Source organism: Heterodontus francisci, chromosome 3, assembly GCF_036365525.1.
Source record: "Heterodontus francisci isolate sHetFra1 chromosome 3, sHetFra1.hap1, whole genome shotgun sequence".
Lineage (NCBI taxonomy): Eukaryota > Metazoa > Chordata > Chondrichthyes > Heterodontiformes > Heterodontidae > Heterodontus > Heterodontus francisci.
Window position 1 is genome coordinate 69,444,404 of NC_090373.1, and position 18,112 is coordinate 69,462,515.

Here is an 18,112-nt window from a genome sequence, read left to right on the forward strand (position 1 = left end):
GCCCTGCAGTATTTGGCAGAGTGTGTATCAAAATTCGTCATGGACTGCTGCATGCCGCACAGCCTCGCTATCATGTGGAAAGGTATGGTTCTGTGAGTACTACTATGTCAGGCTATTGCTTCACTGGTCTGTGGGACAGCTCTCCCAATTTTGCCACAAACGCCTAGATGCTAGTGAGAAGGACTTTATAGCATCGACTGGGCTGATATGTGCTTTTGTCATGTCCGATGCATAGTTTGATGCCGACTGGTCCATCCTGTTCTATTATTAGACATTTTTGTAGCAATTTGATACCACTGAGTGGCTTGCTACGCCATTTCAAAGGGCTCTGGGTCTGGAGTCACATTAGGCTAAACCAGGTATGGAGGACAGATTTCCTCACCTGACAGACATTAGTGAACAGGTGAGTTATGACATCTGGTAGTTATATGGTCATCATTACTGATTATTCAGACCTCTGGATTACTAGTCCAGTAACATAAACACTTTGCTACAGTTCTACCTAAATGCCTCCACAAGTATAATTATGATGATACTGAGGCATAGTAATTTTTAATGTTTCTTTTAAAAAGTGGTGCTTTTAACAAATGGCAATTTTCCTTTAGGACTTGTGAAGATGGAAATCTCTCCTTTATATCTTTATTACAAGAAACCTATGAATATAAAATGTACCATTAAGGATAATGTCGAAAAAGTACACTGGTTCATCAAGGCACCTAAAGATGATGAAGCAGTCATTTCTAAACGTCTTTATAATTATACAAATGATGGTTCTGTATCTGAATCCGAACTTGAAGTAAATGCAACTTCAATTTGGAAAGGTAAGCCCATTTACATCAAGATTACAACAAGGTATAAATTGTCAATCATACCACTGATGTACAATTAATGGTTACTGATGGTTACAAGATCCCATGAATAATTTACTGGCATTGTTACACCTTCTGTAGCTTTTGGACACTGAATGCTATTTTGCATTAATGGATAGGGTTTTTCCTGTCATTTTTGCAAGATGTTCCTTTTAAGGTTGCTTTTGAATCTTAGCTGAAGCCTACAAGTAAACCCATCTCATACTCAGAAAGCTCTGTAGTAAATAGAAATGAGATGAAAGCAAAAAGAAAAACAAATTCTGGAAATCTTAAATCGAAACATGAAGTACTGAGTAAACAGAATTTCCATCGCACTACTGGTGAAGTTTTAGTTTTAGTTTTAGAGATACAGCACTGAAACAGGCCCTTCGGCCCACCGAGTCTGTGCCGACCATCAACCACCCATTTATACTAATCCTACACTAATTCCATATTCTTACCACATCCCCACCTGTCCCTATATTTCCCTACCACCTACCTATACTAGGGGCAATTTATAATGGCCAATTTACCTATCAACCTGCAAGTCTTTGGCATGTGGGAGGAAACCGGAGCACCCGGAGGAAACCCACGCAGACACAGGGAGAACTTGCAAACTCCACACAGGCAGTACCCAGAATTGAACCCGGGTCACTGGAGCTGTGAGGCTGTGGTGCTAACCACTGCGCCACTGCGCCGCCCCAAGTTATGGCAAACAGCACAAGAACAGTGCCCAGGAAATTCATGGCCACTGTTTCAGGTGCAACCCTACTTCTGGCAAAGTACCAAAAAGATGCTTCCCATGCCAGTCTAAAACATTAACCTCTCTAGAGATGAATCTAAGGTGCCCACCAGTGCCAACATGCTGGAAAGTCCAACAAATGCTGCTGTGTCAAAAGGGTTGCCAGAGACCCGTTGGAAAGAAGCTGAAATATAAAAAACCTGTATCCTCTTTGAGATGCAGGCCAAAATCCAGGCATAGACATCCAGAGCAGTTCCAGCACCAACTGCTGCTGATGCTCTCAGCTTCTCCCCTCTTTTTCCCAAAACTCCAACTCTCTCCCTCATCTCGCAAAGAGGCACTCCCAGTTTCTTCCCAAAGCACCAGGCCCAGCTTCTGCCCTTTTCCTCTCTGAATTGTTGCTCTGTTTTTTTTCTCTTTTCCATCCTTTTTTTCTTTGTCTCCACTTCGTCCTTGATTTTCAATCCCTCACTGTTTATGCTCTTCTCATTCTCTTCTCCCTGTCTTTCGTTTCAGCCCTTCATCCTCTTTGCCATCCCTTTTTCTCTTGCTTTTTCTTTCTTCTCCCTCTTTTTCTGATATAACGGTTGTTTCAAGACTCTTTCTAGATTGCTAACTTTATCTATCCAAGGACTGTAGCACATTATAACAACACAACTTGCATTTCTATTGTGCTTTTAATGCAGGGAAGCATCTCAAAGGGCTTCGGAGAAGCGTAATCAGACAAAAAAAGATGCTGAGCCAAAGAAGGAGATATTAGGAAGGATGACCAAAAGCTTGGTCAAAGAGATGGGCTTTAACAAGGTTTTTGAAGTAGTAGAGGGAGGTGGTGAGGTATATGTTGCATATCGCTGTCAGCCTGTTAGGCGTTTGATTGGTGAGGCTTGCGTAGCTTTCTGAGGCTTTGGTTAATTTAAACAATAACTCATTTATTACATTTCAGGAACTATATACACTTTCACTTAAGCATGTCTAATCCTCTGCTGACACAATGCTTCTTCTCTCTCTCAAGTCTCTTACACATGATCTCTGAAATTATAACAGTGTTACTCACACTGTCCCAAATATTAACCCTTTCAAACCCTTATACTACATGAGGTTATAAGGAGCTGGCACGAAAGAGGAGTTGAGCTCTGGGGCAGATCAGCCATGATCTTATTGAATGGTGGGGCAGGCTTGAGGGGACAAATGGCCTACTCCTGCTTCTATTTCTTATGTTCTTATGTATATCTCCCTCCGCCCCAGGTGTTTGTCCATATATATTTTTTCTATATACATTAATTTTTGCTTTACATACTACCCCATCTGACATCACAGATTCAATCTGTCAGGAGGTTTCACAGCTCTCCCTGATCGTGTTGTTGTCAGACTTGGGAGATCAGTAGTCTTTCTCTGAACTCTTGTTTCTTGACTTGGATTGGCTTCATTGAGGTTTGTAGTATCTGGTGCTTTCTGAATTTCAGGATCAACATCTGGTTCATCCAAATATGATTGACGTCTCTGATGAATAGAAATAGGATTCTTCCTGTTTCTTCTTATGGTACCTTCTGAAGTATATACTAAATAAGATCGCTGTTGATTCTCATCTCTCTGGTTGGTTACTCCTTCTCTGCCTTGGTCCCGTACCCATATCTTTTGTCCTTCAGTCAACTTGGTAGGTTTCTAGTACAATATCTTCTATTATAATTCAAAACTTGTTTTTTTTCCGATAAGTCTTCTCTCTGTCTTGAACTCTCTGATAATCCTGAACTTCTAGCCCTGGAAGTAATTTCTTTAGGTAGGATGGGAAGTTGTGTTTTGAGTTTCCTCCCCATCAACAGTTCTGATGGTGCTAATCCACACAACAATGGAGTAGATCTGTAGTTTAGCAGTGCTGTTTGAAAATCTTCATTCTTCTTTAACAGTGCTTTGATACTTCTGATTCCTTTTTCACCATTTGATTGAGGATATCTAGGGGAAACTTGTAAGATGTAAAAATCCACATTTTTCCGCAAGTGCATGAAGTAGCCATTTGCAAATTGAGGACCATTATCTGACACAATCTCATCAGGAATGCCATGTGTTGCAAAGATCTCTTGTAAAGGTCGAATGACAGTCTTAGTTGTCGTTGTGTACAAACGTTTGATTTCTACCATCTTGAGAAGTAATCGATAACAATCAGGAAGAATTTCCCACGAAACATGAATCCATTCATCCCAGATGTTCCCACGGTCTGGTTGGAAATTGGGTTGAAATAAGGTGTTCCCTCTGGTCTGTTCTGAGCACCATGCATACCTGGCAATTAGAAATCACTTCTTCAATATCTCTCGATATTCCCGGCCACCAGACGGATGACTGTGCCCATGCTCTGTATTTTGTGATACTCATGTGGCCCTGGTGTATTTTTTCCAAGATATCTGCCCGGAGTGAGACCAGAATCACTCGCCTCTCATCATATACGAGCAAATCATCCACAATAGTAAAGTGCTTTTTGCATTCAAAGTAGATTTTCATCACTGTTCCATTGAGTTGTTGCTGTGGCCAACCTTGTGTACAATATTGGTGTATTTGGATGCATTCCTCATCTTGCATCTGAGCATTACAAATTTCTTGGAGCTTTTCTGAACTTGCCAGGCATTGTAATGCAGTGAACTGAGGATATGGCCGGAATTTTACGTCATCCCAGCAAGCCGGATTGTGGTGGGGGGGGGGTCGCTTAAAATGGAGCGGGAGGCTCCAGGAGGCCTTCCCGGCCCGCTCCCACCTCTGCCCACCTTTACGTGGGTCATGGAGGGCGAGAAACAGGCCACCCGCCCCAGGCCAATCGAGACCCTTAAGTGGCCACTTAATGGGCACTTAAGGACCTTCGCCTGCCTCCACGGGTATTTTACCCGTGGCAAGCGGACATCCGGTAAACGTGAAAGGCCGCCTAGTGATACCTGGAAGCCTTCCAGCGCTCCAGAGGAGGCCTGCCAATCGGTCACAGGGTTCCCGATTCAGGGCCGCCCCCACTTCTCCAATCACCCCCGGACCCAAGATGCCCCCACCTCCCCCCCAAACGACCATCCTTGCCTCGCCGGGCCGTGACCTATCTGCCAGCTCGATGATTGGCCGGTAGCTCAATAAGGCGGGACTTCCTCCCTTAAGCGGGTGGAAGTCCTGCCTCTGAACAGTTAAAGCCTGGGGACCCATAAAATGCAGGTCAGATTCCCAGACTGGGAGGATGTGGGTTTGCCATTGACTTTTACGTCGCCCCAGCTCCCGTCCACCCATTGTAAAATCCAGCCCTATGACTCAATCTCATTAATGAAGTTAACATCCTGCTGTGTAGGATGGTCAACAGTAGCTCTGCACAATGCATCAGCTGTTGTTTGCAATTTGCCCTGTACATATACCTTTTCAAACATGAATCTCATTAGCCTCAACTGGAAACTCTGGATTTTCAGAGGCATTCAAGCGAGTTCCTTTTCATCAAGTAAGGAAACTAAGGGTTTGTGGTCTGTCTCTATCACAAACTGTGAGTCAATGATATAATCTGAAAATTTTTCGCAAGCCCGCATGACTGCGAGAACCTCTTTCTCTATGACAGCGTATCTCGTCTCAGTCTCAGACAATGCTTGAGATGCATAATAAACTGGTCTACGACATCTATCTGGATGTTCTTGAAAAAGAGCTGCCCCTAACGGGCAGCACAGCACGGGGCGGCACAGTGGCGCAGTGGTTAGCACCGCAGCCTCACAGCTCCAGGGACCCGGGTTCGATTGCGGGTACTGCCTGTGTGGAGTTTGCAAGTTCTCCCTGTGTCTGCGTGGGTTTTCTCCGGGTGCTCCGGTTTCCTCCCACAAGCCAAAAGACTTGCAGGTTGATAGGTAAATTGGCCATTATAAATTGTCACTAGTATAGGTAGGTGGTAGGGAAATATAGGGACAGGTGGGGATGTTTGGTAGGAATATGGGATTAGTGTAGGATTAGTATAAATGGGTGGTTGATGTTCGGCACAGACTCGGTGGGCCGAAGGGCCTGTTTCAGTGCTGTATCTCTAATCTAATCTAACCCTATAGATGAGGAATCTTCTGCCCCCCTGGATGAGGCAACTGCTGCAATTGCAGTGGGTAGTGAGGGGTTATAATGTGCTAACATATCTGGTGAAATTAGCATTTCCTTGATCATTTGAAATGCCTGTTCCTGATGTGCATTTCAACACAATGCTTGAGCTTTCCTTAATAGTTGTCTAAAGGGTTCAGTAACTTGCGCTAGATTGGGCAGAAATTTTTCTAGTTGATTAACCATTCCAAGGAATCGTTGAAGATCTTGGATGGAAGTAGGAATTAGGAATTTACTAATGGCTCTCATTTTTTGCAGGTCTGCCATTATGTCATTGCTACTAGCAGTGTGCCCTAGAAAATGAATGGATGTTTTCGAGAATTCACACTTCTCACGTCAGGCTTCAAAACCACTCTAACCCTCAGGTCATGTTCTTTGACAGATTCCCCATGGACTAAGGTGTCATCCATATGGCATATTACTCCTTTAAGGCCCTGTAGAATGTTTGACATAGTTCTTTAGAATATTTCAGGTGCAGATGTTATACCGAATTGTAAGCAATTAAAACAAAATCTTCCGAGCGGAGTGACGAAGGTTGCCAATAACTATGACTTCTCGTCCAAAGGGACTTGCCAAAAGCCACTATTCACATCCAGCTTTGTGAATATGATACTTTTGGATAACTTTGCCAAGCTTTCATTTACTGAGGACATCGGATGGATTTCTCATGTGACAGTCTTGTTAAGCTGAGTTAAGTCTACACAAATGCGAAGAGTATTGTTTGGTTTAGGAACTGGAACCATTCCAGAGCACTATTCTGTCGGCTTAGTGACAGGGGAAATGACTCCCATCCTCGTCATCTCTTCTGGCTGAAGCTGACCTTGCTTCATTCGTGTGGTTTAGTATCTTCCTAGGTATAGCATCCTTTCTCAACATAATGCTATATTTGGTCTTAAGTCTTCCTAGACCAGAAAATAATTTCAGAAAGTCTTTTTGGAATTGACTCCTGGATTCTTGCTGCTTAATTTCTTCCACTTTCCTGATAAGATTAAGGTCAATACGAGCTCTTCTACTTAAAAGAAAAAAATATTGATTCTGTAGAACATAAAGTGTTTCCAATATCTGCTTTCCCATGTACTGGAGCATTGCCTGTAGCTTTCCCTTGACTTTCAGTTCAATCCCTCCTGAACCGTGTAACTTAGTTTCTGTTGGTTGCAGGTAATGTGTTGATAATCACAGTTTGTTGTCTGATAAAACTGTAACACTTGCTCCAGTGTCTAGTTTAAAGGTGGTAAAAGTCCATTGACATATATATCTGCAGTCCAGAATGCATGATTAGGGTCATTGATCTCACCAAGGAAGTTTTCTGATTTTGCTTCTGAAGGAGATTGTTCAACTTCATTAATAGCTCTACACGTGAAAACTTTTTACAACTTTTTAAAGTAGAGGTTTTACTTTGGCACATCTTTCCAAATTGGCCTACTTCTTTGCAGTGAAAGCATTCTGCTTTTTTTGCAGGACACTGTTCACACCTGTAGGTCTTTTTGGCGCCACAGCACTGACAGGGTTTCATGGTGTCTTCCACTTTCCCTCTGAAGTATACCTACTTTTCTGGTGCTTCTTTTACTGTCCTGGACTTAAGGAACTGTATCGTCATTGGAGGTTTCCTGACCCAAGGTTTTTCTTCACCTCTCAGGATTGTTCTGTTCTACTTAAGAATTTCAAAACACTATCATTTTCTTATTTATTTGTTTCATAATTATGTGGTATTTGAGTGTCAACATCAGCAGAATTGTATGTTGCTATCAAGCTTACCTGAGGGTCACAAAATGAAAAGAGTAAATTATTCCCAAAGGAGGGCCATCATGTTTTAAGTTCTTGATAGGCATATCATTCATTCCATAGCTTTACTGAATGTGTATTTTTGCTGCTCATTGCATTGTGCAGGTTACTATTGCTGTCATTTTGATTTTGACAATGGATCAATTATCCATGAAGGCTGTGGACAGCCAAAGATTTATCTTCTACCTGAGGAGATTACAACATATCCATCACAATACACGCTGGTTAAACCAGATTGGAAATTAGTTACTTATGTTAAATGTTGCATCAAGGATGATGGAGAAAATTATACTGTAACATTGGAAGCAAAATATAGCTCAGGTACAAGTACTCTATTTTATGTTTTTAGTAATATTTCTTTTGCAGCCTATATATATGTATATATTTTGCATACCTCTGAAATATTCTGATTTCTCATCTTATATTTTGCGATCCCAAAATGCCACATCTTAATCATGAAAGTCTTCAGCTATTCACAGTTTATAACCTTCTGACTCCAAATAGCTGCGATGGTGGACAAAGATTCACTTTAAAAGTGGGGATTAAATGATTGCATCCCATTTACCTCATATAACCAAAGTTATTGACTCCAATATTTCAAACCTCTATTGGCAAGAAACTAGGCCAGGACCCAGTTATGCAGGGGATTCCAAAATGGCTTGTTGAGATGAAGCTTCTAACCTACCTCAAACATGGCCATTTAGCGTGGGAGATTCAGAAGGTGGGAGGGTTGGGGAGTACAGGTGTTGGATCCAGAAACAAGGATATCCTACATCAGAAGTTCTCATGCCATGATCATTCATAGGGAGGAGTTCATCCAAGCTTATCTCTCTGACCTTTGATAGTATGGGGCCCACCTGGAAGTCAATGCCAAGATCAGGACCTTGACCACTGAGTACAACTGTGCTGCCCCTGGCAGGTTGGGTTGAGCCCAGTCACATTTCCCATTGAATGGGGGAGTAAAATGAGACGCCGATAGTCTTCAGGGCAGTGACTCAGTGTTTCCAGGAGCCACACAACTTTCTTCGCCCACAGCTGATTTATAATGGGAATGCATCCCAGGCTCCAAGAGAGTTCAAGGCCAATTTCTTGTTCATTACCAATATCAGAGGGAAATCAACTGTTCATTGTATGTTACATGGAATAGTGCTCTATTTATTCTAATACAACCTACATTCTGAATCAGCATGTGCAATGTCATTAGAGTCATAGGCCAGAATTTTACACCCCCACCCCCCCAAAGAGCAGATGGTGGTGGGGGTGGGGCGTAAAATGGAGCGGGAAGCTTGGGGGGCCCTTCCTGACCTGCTCCCACCTCCACCGCCACTTAACGCAGGACAGCGGCAGTGAGAAAAGGCCCGCCCGCCCCAGGCCAATCAAGGCCCTTAAGTGGCCAATTATCAGCCACTTAAGGGCCTCTGCCCACCGCCATGGGGATTTTACCCTTGACTGGTGGGCAGCCCAGGACTGAGAAAAGCTGCCTGTTAAAAGTAGACAGCTTTCTGATGGCCTGGGGGTGGGGCCCTTCTGATCAGGCACCGAGTACCCGATGGAGAGCTCCCCCCAATGCCCCAATCATCCCCAACGCCCAATACGCCCTCCCTGCCCCCAATCGACTACGCTTGCCTTAGTGGGGCCCAACCGATTGCTCCTAGCAAGGTGCCAAAAACATACCCATTCTCCGGGGCTCCCCGACATCTTCCATCTTCAGCTGGGTTGCAGTCCCAGCAGTGGCCACTGCCCCTGGTGGCGCTGCTGGGATAGAGAGCTGCCGGCCCGCTGACTGCCTCAATGAGGTGGAAGTCCGCCTCCGACCAATTGAAGGCCGGGGGATCGTAAAATGCGGTCCGGATCCTCAGCCAGGCAGGGCAGGTTCAGTCTGTGGACGGCTCCCGTCTGACAAGCGTAAAATTCAGCCCATTGATTCCTAGAGTTATTTATGGCACAGAAGGAGGTCATTCTTCCATTGAGTCTATGCCAGCTCTTCACGGAGCTATGCAGTTAGTCCCACTCCCCGGCTATTTCTCCCAGGTGGCCATCCAATTTCCTCTTGAAGTCATTGATAGTCTCTGCTTGTACCACCCTTGTGGGCAGTGAGTTCCAGGTTATTACCACCCGCTGTGTAAAAAAAAGTGCTTCCTCATATTCCCCCTGCATCTTTTGCCCAAAACTTTCAATGTGTGCCCAGTACTTGTACCATCAGTTACTGGGAGTGTTTTTCCTTATCTAACTTATCTAAGCCTGTCATAATTTTCTACACTTCTATTAAATCTCCCCTCAATTGCCTTTGTTCTAAGGAGAACAAACCCAGCTTTCCAACCTAACCTAGTACCTAAAATTCCCTGTCCCAGGAACTATTCTGGTAAATCTGCTAGCATATAATAAAATATTGTAAATCAAGTGCAAAAATATTTTTCACACAATGGTTAATTACCCCACCACAATGCTCCATTTCTCAGATGAGCATGCAGTTAACTCCTTTTAGGCCCCTATACCTCCTGCTACCTTAGATACAGATGTGTAAGAACAGCAACTTCTCACTTTATTTGCCATCAAATGGGAAATGCTTAATGTCCACTTGCCGCCTGAAATGAAGGTTGAGAATGGTAACTCGTCATGTATGGGAATCAACGTCATGCAACGGTATTCTTTTGAGTAGTGGTGTATCACGAGTGCAAGATATGAATGATATAAGCCCTCTAACAGTAGCTACACTGTGGAACAGAGTATAGGTGAAGAAATAATCAAGGTTTTCAAGGTACTGCAATAATCATGGTGGATTTTAATCTTCATATAGATTGGATGAATCATATTGGCAAAGGCAACCTGAAGGATGAGTTCATAGAGTGTATTCAGGACAATTTCTTGGAGCAGTACATTCTAGTGCCAAAGAGGGAGCAGGCTATTTTCACTGTAGGCAACAGTGAGCATAACCTGATAGAATTTCACAATCAGTTTGAGGATGAGAGGTGTGGGTCTACGACTAGTGCCTTAAACTTAAATAAAGACAATTACGAGGGTATGAGGTCACAGTTGGCTAAAGTTAACTAGAAAAATAGATTAAAAGGTAGGACAGTAGAGAAGCAGTGGCAGATACTTAAGGAGATACTTCATTACTCTCAGAAAGAATATATTCCATTGAAAAAAAAAGACTCTATGGGAAGGACGCACCATCTATGGCTAACTAATTAAATTAAGGATCGTATCAAATTGAAAGAAAAAGTGTACAATAGTGTGAAGATCAGAAGATTGGACAGATTTTAGAAATCAGTAAAGAATGACTGAAAAACAAGAGGGAGAAGTTAAAGTATGAAAGAAAGGTATCTAGAAATATAAAAACAGATACTAAGAGTTTCTACATGTATTTAAAAAGGAAAAGAGTAACTAAGGTGAGCTTTGGCCCCTTAGAGGGCATTAATAATGGGAAACAAGGAAATGGCAGAAGCATTGAACAGGTATTTTGTGTCTGTCTTATGTCATGCTCAAGAGAAGTGCAGTGATGAAAATACAGAACCAAACTGAAGAGTTATAAAAAATTGGCTTTTCCTTTAAAAAGTAGGGAATGTGTTGCAAAATAGCCATTGTAGGTTGGCTGACTTGGCCTGTATATTCAAATTGCCTCACTGGCTGTTAAGGACAAAAGGATAAATTCTAGTCTGGGAGGTGTCAATTACACCCACCCTGAAACCATCAAGAGAAATTCCTGAATTGAATTCTAAACCAAAGAAGTTGTGAAGTATCCACATCCTGGGCCATTGTGTGGTCACAACAGGGAGAGGGCTATGCATCTCCTAACAGAGGCTAATGTTAGAGATGTTTTACATTAAAAGGTAGCTCTCTAGAGAGAGAGAGAGAGGGGGAGAGATCACAAGAACATCACTGAAAGGAAGCCCAGTCAGTGGCTATGGAAAGGCCAGCCAAAATAAGAAAGGAGCCCTGCTGTGAATTCTACACTTCAACTTGGTGCAGCAGAGAACTGAAAGTGACCATCACTTCCAGTCTGAAGTCTTAACCACCAAGAGACTACAATCACCCAGGCTGCAACTTTAAAAGAGAAACTGTCTTCCTAAAAGATTCAACAGGTTTACCACGAACCCTGAGAGTGAATGAGTGAATGCCTGCGTGGGTCTGGTTGCGACCATTTTGGAATGAATATTTTTCAATAAATAGTTAACCATCTGCTTTAAACCTATAAGAAAACCTGTCACTGTCTGTTTATCTGACAAATAAAACACAAGGGGTTAAAGCCCTAGTCACAAAAACACTTTCTGCGGTCAGTTGGGAGGTGAACAGTGGGAATAAGTCATGTCATCACCCATCTGGCTGTGCCAAATTGAGAGCTCAAAGCTGGGACCTGAACCATCAGATTAAACGAGCGATTTGGAAATGGGAGGAAAATTGACCTCTAAAATTGTGGAAAAGTAAACAAACAGGTTTTCTTGTATAATAAAAGCAAAATACTGCGGATGCTGGAAATCTGAAATAAAAACAAGAAATGCTGGAAATACGCGGCAGGTCTGGCGGCATCTGTGGAGAGAGAAGCAGAGTTAACGTTTCAGATCAGTGACCCTTCTTCAGAACTGTTCTATTTTATTTCAGGTTTTCTTGTATTCTGTTTTTCCTCTATGGTGCTAGAAACAAAAGAGATAGCCACATTTAATGCTGAAGAGTTTGTACTGCAAGGAGACATATCCCATGATAAGTTAAATAGATTAAGTATTGAAGATTTAAAAACCCTAGCTACCGAGGTGGTAGTCACTTTTAAACAAAAAAACAAAGAAAATTGAAATAGTGAAGAGTCTAGCTAACTATTTTAAACTTACTACTGAACCAGAAGAAGAAAGCCTGAAATCTGAGTCTGAAAAGGTACCTCTAGCTAGAATCCAGTTGCAGCTGAAAAAGGAAGAAATATAGTTGCAGTTGAAAAGAGAGGATATGCAGTTTCAGAAGGAAAAAGAGGACAGAGAGGCAAGACAATTGGAGTTAGAAGGGCTACAGGCGCAAGATGAAAATGCCACCAGCCACTTAAATCTTATCCCCAATTTGAAGCAAATCTTTGATGTTCTGAGACATTCCCAGTTAGTGCCAAAATTTAATGAAGAGGAGGTTGAGTCATGTTTTATCCCCTTTGAGAAAATAGCTACCAGGTTAAAATGGCCAAAGGCATATTGGACTCACTTTGAACAAGGTAGGTTCATGGGTAGGGTTCATAAAGCTTTTTCTCTGTCATCAGAAGAGAGTTCCTTTGACTATGAACAAACTAAAGCAGCAATTCTAAATGAATATGAGATAGTACCCAAAGCCTGTCGACATAAATTGAGACACACGAGGAAAAGGTCCACCCAGACTTACATTGAATTCATTAAACATATGGCTTTTGATCATTGGACATGATCTCTGAAGCGAGAACCCTCATATGAAAATTTGAGAGAAGTGATGTTGCTGGAAGAATTTAAAAATAGCACCCCAGTTAATATAAGAATCCATATTGATGAGCAAAGAGTTACATGATTAAAAGAAATAACAGAAATGGCAGACAACTATGCGTTAATATACAGACCCCTAACCCAGAAAAGAATTGTTCTAGTAACTCTTATAGGCTAGAGAGAATAGAGGGATGCAGATGAAGCAAAAATAGACTTGAGAAATAGGGAAGGAAAACCAGATTAGACTCCTACTTTTAAAAGAAGGAACCCAGATGATACACCAGTAGGAGCACTCCCGATGTGTTTCCAGTGTGGAAAATCTGGGCCTATCAAGGCAGATTGTTGGTACTCCAAAAAAACAACAGGGGCACTGCAGTCAAGACAGTGTTCATAGCTATGAAAGTGATGATCATGTGTACTAATGTGGTACCAGATCAGAATACCTATAAGAACTTAAGAACTTTTTGCAAAAAGGAAAAATGACTCCTTTTGTATCCCAGGCACCAGGTAAAGAGTTAACCATCCTCAGGTATACCGGTTGTCTACAAACACTACTTGTAGCAAAGTTTACAGTAATACCACCCAAAAACAGAACAAATACCATGGTATTGATAAAAGGACTAACTGGCAAATGCTTGAAGATTCCCTTAGTTAACGTTTACCTGCAGGGTAAGTTGGTCACCAGTGTAGTGACGGTCAGGGTCATTTGGAACTTCCCAGTGCAGAGGTCGGCCTATTACGGGCAATTACTTGGCAGGAAGCGCAATTGTATCCAGAGGGTTCAGAGCAGTCCACAGACTGGAGAAACCAAGGGGAACAAACAAAATTCGGCAAAGCTCCAGAGAGCTGAGGAAGTCCCAAAAATCCCATAGGGGGCAATAGGACCAGAATAGATTAAAGAGGCTAAGGGAAAGCCAGTAGAATTTAAAGAGACCAAGATAGAACCAGAGGAATTTAAAGGAGCTGAGATAAAAGTAGCAGAGGTTGAATAGGGTGCACCAGAGGTATGGTTAACAGGAGCCTTCTTTAACAATTTAAACAGGGATAAGGAAAGTTCCCAAACAGGCAAGCCAAGAGTGAGGGAGATGCCTCACCTAGCTGAAATGCCACTGAGGAGTGCAGTGGAAGCTGGACAGCCACCTGCGAGTGTGCCAGATTAAGAGAAAACCACCCCCAAAGTAAAGGAAAAAGGGAAGGTAATGTAACCAAAGGTGAAAAAATAACACTTGGGAAAATCACAAGGAAACTAAAAGTGAGGTCAGTGTGGATGTTCCCACTGAAGAATGGGCTGTAGAAAGGCCAGCCAAAACAGGAAAGGAGCCCTGCTGTGAATTCTACACTTCAATTTGGTACAGCAGAAAACTAAAAATGACAACTGCCTCCATTCTGAAGTCTTAACTACCAGAAAACTACAAACACCCAGGCCTGCAACTTTAAAAGCGAAACCGTTCTCCGAGAAGATTCAACAGGTTTAACGTGAACCCGAACACCTACCTCACTTTAAACGATTTACCATTTTCATCTCCATCTATTCTTTTATGTGTGTGTGTGTGAATGACTGCGTGCGTGGGTGTGGTTGCGACCATTTCAGGAATGAATAGTGTTCATCTTCTGTTTTAAACCTACAAGAAAACTTATCACTGACTGTTTATTTGACAAATAAAACACAAGGGGTTTAAACCATCATAACAAAAACATTTGCTTCTGTCAGTTGGGAGGTAAGCAGTGGGAACAAGCCATGCCATCACCCACCTGGCCACAACACTTCCCTGTAGAAGACACAAAAAAATCCCAAGAATAGTTGAAAATCAAGAGGTAAAAGGGAGGGAGGAACTTAAAACAATCATCATCACGAGGGAAAAGGTACTGGGAAAACTATTCGAACCAAAGGCTGACAAGTCCCTTGGACCTGATGGCTTGCAACCTTGGGTCTTAAAAGAAGTAGCTGCAGAGATAGTAGATATATTGGTTGTGATCTTCCAAAATTTCCTAGATTCTGGAAAGGTCGCAGCAGATTGGAAAATCTCAAATGTAAGACTTATTCAAGAAAGGAGGGAGACAGAAATCAGGAAACTACAGGCCAGTTAGTCTAACATGTGTCATAGGGAAAATACTAGAATCCATTATTAAGGAGGCTAAAAGTCCTACCCATATACCTCAAACAACATCACAAAAAATCAGATTATCTGGTCATTATCACATTGCTGTTTGTGGGAGCTTACAGTGTGCAAATTGACTGTCTCGTTTCCTACGTTACAATGGTGACTATATTTCAAAAGTACGTCATTGGCTGTAAAGTGTTTGGGGATTTCCTGAGGTAATGAAACGTGCTATATAATTGCAAGTCTTTTTATTTTCAGATGGAGTTTCAAATGCATCAATACTAACTCAAAATGGCACAAAGTGTTGGAGTTTTGGAATAAATGACACATTTGAAAACAGTACGAAGTATAGGTGCACCTTTAAAAATTTAGCAAATCAAAACACATCTGGAATTATAGACATTATTCTCGTAAGTGGTAAGTAAAACATTTGTCTCCACGTTCAGTAAAATGTTTCTTACATAATATATAATGCTAACAGCAAAGAAAACAATCCTATTCATTGATTTGCTGGACCATCTGCTACTGTCTGTGGTCTTTCCTGCTACATTGATGCCTCATCTAGCCTAGGTCCTTTGATTTGCTTCCCTCCTGGCAGCTGGCAACTTTGAAATCCAGGTGGGTCAAGATCCTCAGTCTTTGTCTCATAAATCTTTTAAATTGTCAGCCAAGGGACCCTGTTGTAAGGGAAGCATAATTGATGTCAGGATGTCTCGCATGCATCCTCCCAACCTCCATGACATCTCTTTGTGGTGGAAAGAATCTGGTACAGGTTTTTCAGGTGCTTTGATGCTGAAGAAGCTTTCTTGTTCGGTTGACAGAGTTTAAGGGCACCTTGTCCTCGTGTGTACCCCGGTTTTCTGTTTCAAGCTTCTTATTAGGGACGTATGTTGCTTTCGAGGTGGATGTTCTGGGGGTGGGGAAGGGGAGGGCAGAAAGATCACTTTTGGGGGTAAGGGAAAGACATGGCTCCTCAAACTTTAGCTGATCACCAGTCTGCTTGGGACCAGAAAAGATAATTATTAATAATCGCAGTTTCCTTTTTTATAATTTCTTAGCACATTGAATTACAGTTTCAACTCAACTGGATTACAATGTGCAGTTTTGTCATAATTCTTTAATTGACATGTTCTGTATATTTTTGCATGCTTCATGTGAGAAATTATAGCAGCCTATGTTGTACTCAGTGTATATCTTAAATCACATATAAACATTTTACAGTGAGCAAGGTATATGATTTTAAATCAATGACTTGACCACCAATTTAATGAGAGCCAGCTTAGCTCAGTTTGTAGCACTCATATCTGAACCAAAAGGATTCATGCCCCAGTCCAGGACTTTAGTGCAGTATTGATGGAGCAGTGCATTGTCAGAGGCAATAGGACCATCTATACTCCATCTAGACCCACCAGAAAAAAAACAGGCTTTTCCTAGGCCGTTTTTTGACCAGCCTGTAATGGTCCCTTCAAGGACCGCATGTCAGGTCACTTACTGCTTGATACAAATAGGCAGAATGTGCACAGCACGCGCAACACCCATTTGTACCTCAGAATAACAATCAAGATCCTATGTACATGATAGTATTTAATATGTTCATTAAATGTGACTTCACACCTGAAAGAGGCCACATTATGGTCACCCATCTGAGGATTCTACCTAAGAGGGCAACAGTCGGAGAGCCAATATAAGTGACCCAACTGTCTTTTGGTTGAGATGTAGAATCGAAACACAATATACTAATTTAAGTGGACATAAGGATCCCGTAGCACTACTTGAAGAAGATTATGGAGTTCTCTCAATATCCTAGCCAACATTACTCCCTACACTATAAACATACTAAATAGTTATACATTTTTTGCTGTTTGTGCCACCTTGCTGGGAATAAATTGGCCACTGCATTTGCCTACATTACAGCAGTAATTCTTTTATTGGGAAAATCTTTGGAACTTGTTACAGTGCTTTCCGACATTACAGCAGTGACTAATCTTAAAAAGCAATTCATTGGCTGTAAAATGTTTTGAGACGTCCTGAGGCAAAAGAAATCTATATAATGCAAGTTCTTTCTTTAATAAAAAGTAAATAACATATATTTGCTATAATTTTCCTCTCTAAGACAGATGAAATTTCAGGCTTCAACAGAATAAAGCCAAAATAAATTTTAACTTTGATACATATATCAAATATCATTCATTCCTTGAAATGAATAACAAGTATACTAGAATATTAATGGAGCACAGCCGGTGCTCGGATGTATTGTAACATGTAGTGTGTAGTTTATATGCAAAAGGGAAATATTAATTTCATCGGTTGGAAGCTTACCTTAGACTTTTCATGGAAAAAAACCCGACAAGTAACTTTTAAAAAAAGACCGCATTTGTTGACAACGCGAACGGTAGGTGGCACTGTTTTGGCACATACGCAAATACAGCATGTGCCACGAAAACGTCACAGATTGCGACTGTAGCAGCTGCCAGGACTAAAGATGGCACTGCTCAAAGAATCACACAGAGGCAACCTAACGAACACGTAGCAGTATACAATGGCCGGAGTGAGAGAGCGGGGGCCGGGGAAGCAGCGTTGAGGGTGTCGGGGGGTGGGGGAAAAGAGAGGAGGGTGGGGGAAAAGAGAGGAGGGGGGGGGAAAGAGAGGAGGGAGGGGGGGAAAAGAGAGGAGGGAGGAGGGAGGGGGAAAAGGGAGGAGGGAGGGGGAAAAGACAGGAGGGGGGGGAAGAGAGGAGGGAGGGAGGGGGGGGGAAAGACAGGAGGGGGGGAAGAGAGGAGGGAGGGAGGGGGGGAAAAGAGAGGAGGGGGGAAAAGAGAGGAGGGGGGAAAAGAGAGGAGGGAGGGGGGAAAGAGAGGAGGGAGGCGGGAGGGGGGGAAAGACAGGAGGGAAGGGGAAAAAAGACAGGATGGAGTGGGAAAAAAGACAGGAGGGAGAGGGGAAAATACAGGAGGGAGGGGGGGAAAGACAGGAGGGAGGGGGGGAAAAGACAGGAGGGAGGGGGGAAGAGTGGAGGGGGGGGAAGTGGAGGGAGGGGGGAAAGAGAGGGGGGAGAAAGAGAGGAGGGGGGGAGAAAGAGAGGAGGGAGGGGGGGAGAAAGAGACGAGGGGGGGAGAAGGAGAGGAGGGG

At 42.6% G+C, this 18,112-nt stretch overlaps 1 protein-coding gene across 1 annotated transcript in view; it reads left to right on the forward strand.

Annotated features, from left to right (window-relative positions):
• Positions 1-18,112, forward strand: part of LOC137367075 (adhesion G protein-coupled receptor F5-like) — a 91,341-nt gene that overhangs the window by 48,931 nt on the left and 24,298 nt on the right. The window contains exons 10-17 of the mRNA XM_068028539.1: positions 606-821; positions 7,561-7,776; positions 10,253-10,474; positions 12,055-12,171; positions 12,290-12,321; positions 13,382-13,550; positions 15,242-15,400; positions 17,412-17,531. Of these exons, the coding sequence (XP_067884640.1) occupies positions 606-821; positions 7,561-7,776; positions 10,253-10,474; positions 12,055-12,171; positions 12,290-12,321; positions 13,382-13,550; positions 15,242-15,400; positions 17,412-17,531 (1,251 nt within the window). The remainder of the gene's footprint in view (positions 1-605; positions 822-7,560; positions 7,777-10,252; positions 10,475-12,054; positions 12,172-12,289; positions 12,322-13,381; positions 13,551-15,241; positions 15,401-17,411; positions 17,532-18,112) is intronic.